Below are 1,188 nucleotides of genomic sequence, written 5' to 3' on the forward strand. Positions count from 1 at the left end.
TCAGTTTGTAATTTTCTTTAGGGTTTTCTTTAGAGCAAGTTTAACATCCTTGTTCCTGAGACTATAAATGAGGGGGTTCAGCATGGGTACTACATTTGTGTAAAACACTGAGAGAAACTTCCCCTGACCCATAGACCCATCAGATGATAAATTAACATGAGCGAGCAGCCCAAATCCATAGAATAGGCCAACAGTTATTATGTGGGAGCCACAGGTACTGATGGCTTTGAACCAACCCTCAGCTGAGGACATGTGAAGGATATTGAAAAGAATCAAAGCATAAGAGATTAAGATAATGAGGCTTGATACTATCACAACTGTGCCCACAATAACAGACGTCACCAGCTCATTAGCATAGGTGCTGCTGCAGGAGAGCTGGAGCAGTGGGAAGATGTCACACATGTAATGGTTGATGACGTTGGAGTCACAAAAGATGAGCTTCATCATACATCCTGTATGGACCATGGCGCCAGCAAACCCCATCACATATGAACCAAACATCAGCAGAGAACAGATCTGAGGGGACATGGTGACTGTGTACAGAAGGGGTTTGCAGATGGCCACATAGCGATCATAGGCCATGGCTGTCAGCACATAGCACTCAGAGTGGACAAAAAAGCAGAGGAAAAAGAGCTGAGTTATGCATCCTGGAAAGGAGATGATGTTCCTCTCTGAAATAAAGCTCATCAGCATTTTGGGGGTAAAGACAAATGAATAACAGAGATCAATGAAGGACAGATTGAAAAGGAAAAAATACATGGGAGTGTGAAGGTGTGAATTCAGGCAAATTAGATTAATTAAACTCAAGTTGCCCACCATGGTGGTCATATAGTTCACCAAGAACAGGAAAAACAGGGGCAATTGGAGCTCGGGTTGGTCTGTTAATCCTGTAAGAATAAATTCTGTCACTGAAGAGTCATTTTCCACAGCCATTCACTTGCTGGGTGTGATCTGTAGGAACAGGTGTAGAAAACATTAATAATGGACCCTCACTCTTTATCTCCAGAGGGAGAGCTGAATCTACTGGTTTACAAACCCAAGGGTGTCTGAAGACACATAGCAAGGCATCCAAGGCTTAATACTTTCTATGGTGATTCCTGAGAATTCCCTTTTCCTGCCTTTCTCCCCCATCATGTTGTGTGTCTGTCTGGTGAGAATGCTGGTAGACCTCCCAATGCATCTGCACAT

General features: G+C 43.4%; 1 protein-coding gene across 1 annotated transcript; it reads right to left on the reverse strand.

The window, feature by feature from the left end:
• On the reverse strand, window positions 1-957 carry LOC715587 (olfactory receptor 8C8-like). The gene has a single exon (XM_001105864.5). The coding sequence runs from the start codon at window positions 931-933 to the stop codon at window positions 1-3; it is 933 nt and encodes a 310-aa protein (XP_001105864.4). The 5' UTR covers window positions 934-957.
• Window positions 958-1,188: the final 231 nt, after the last annotated feature.

This window comes from Macaca mulatta, chromosome 14 (genome assembly GCF_049350105.2).
Source record: "Macaca mulatta isolate MMU2019108-1 chromosome 14, T2T-MMU8v2.0, whole genome shotgun sequence".
In the NCBI taxonomy this organism is placed as follows: Eukaryota; Metazoa; Chordata; class Mammalia; order Primates; family Cercopithecidae; genus Macaca; species Macaca mulatta.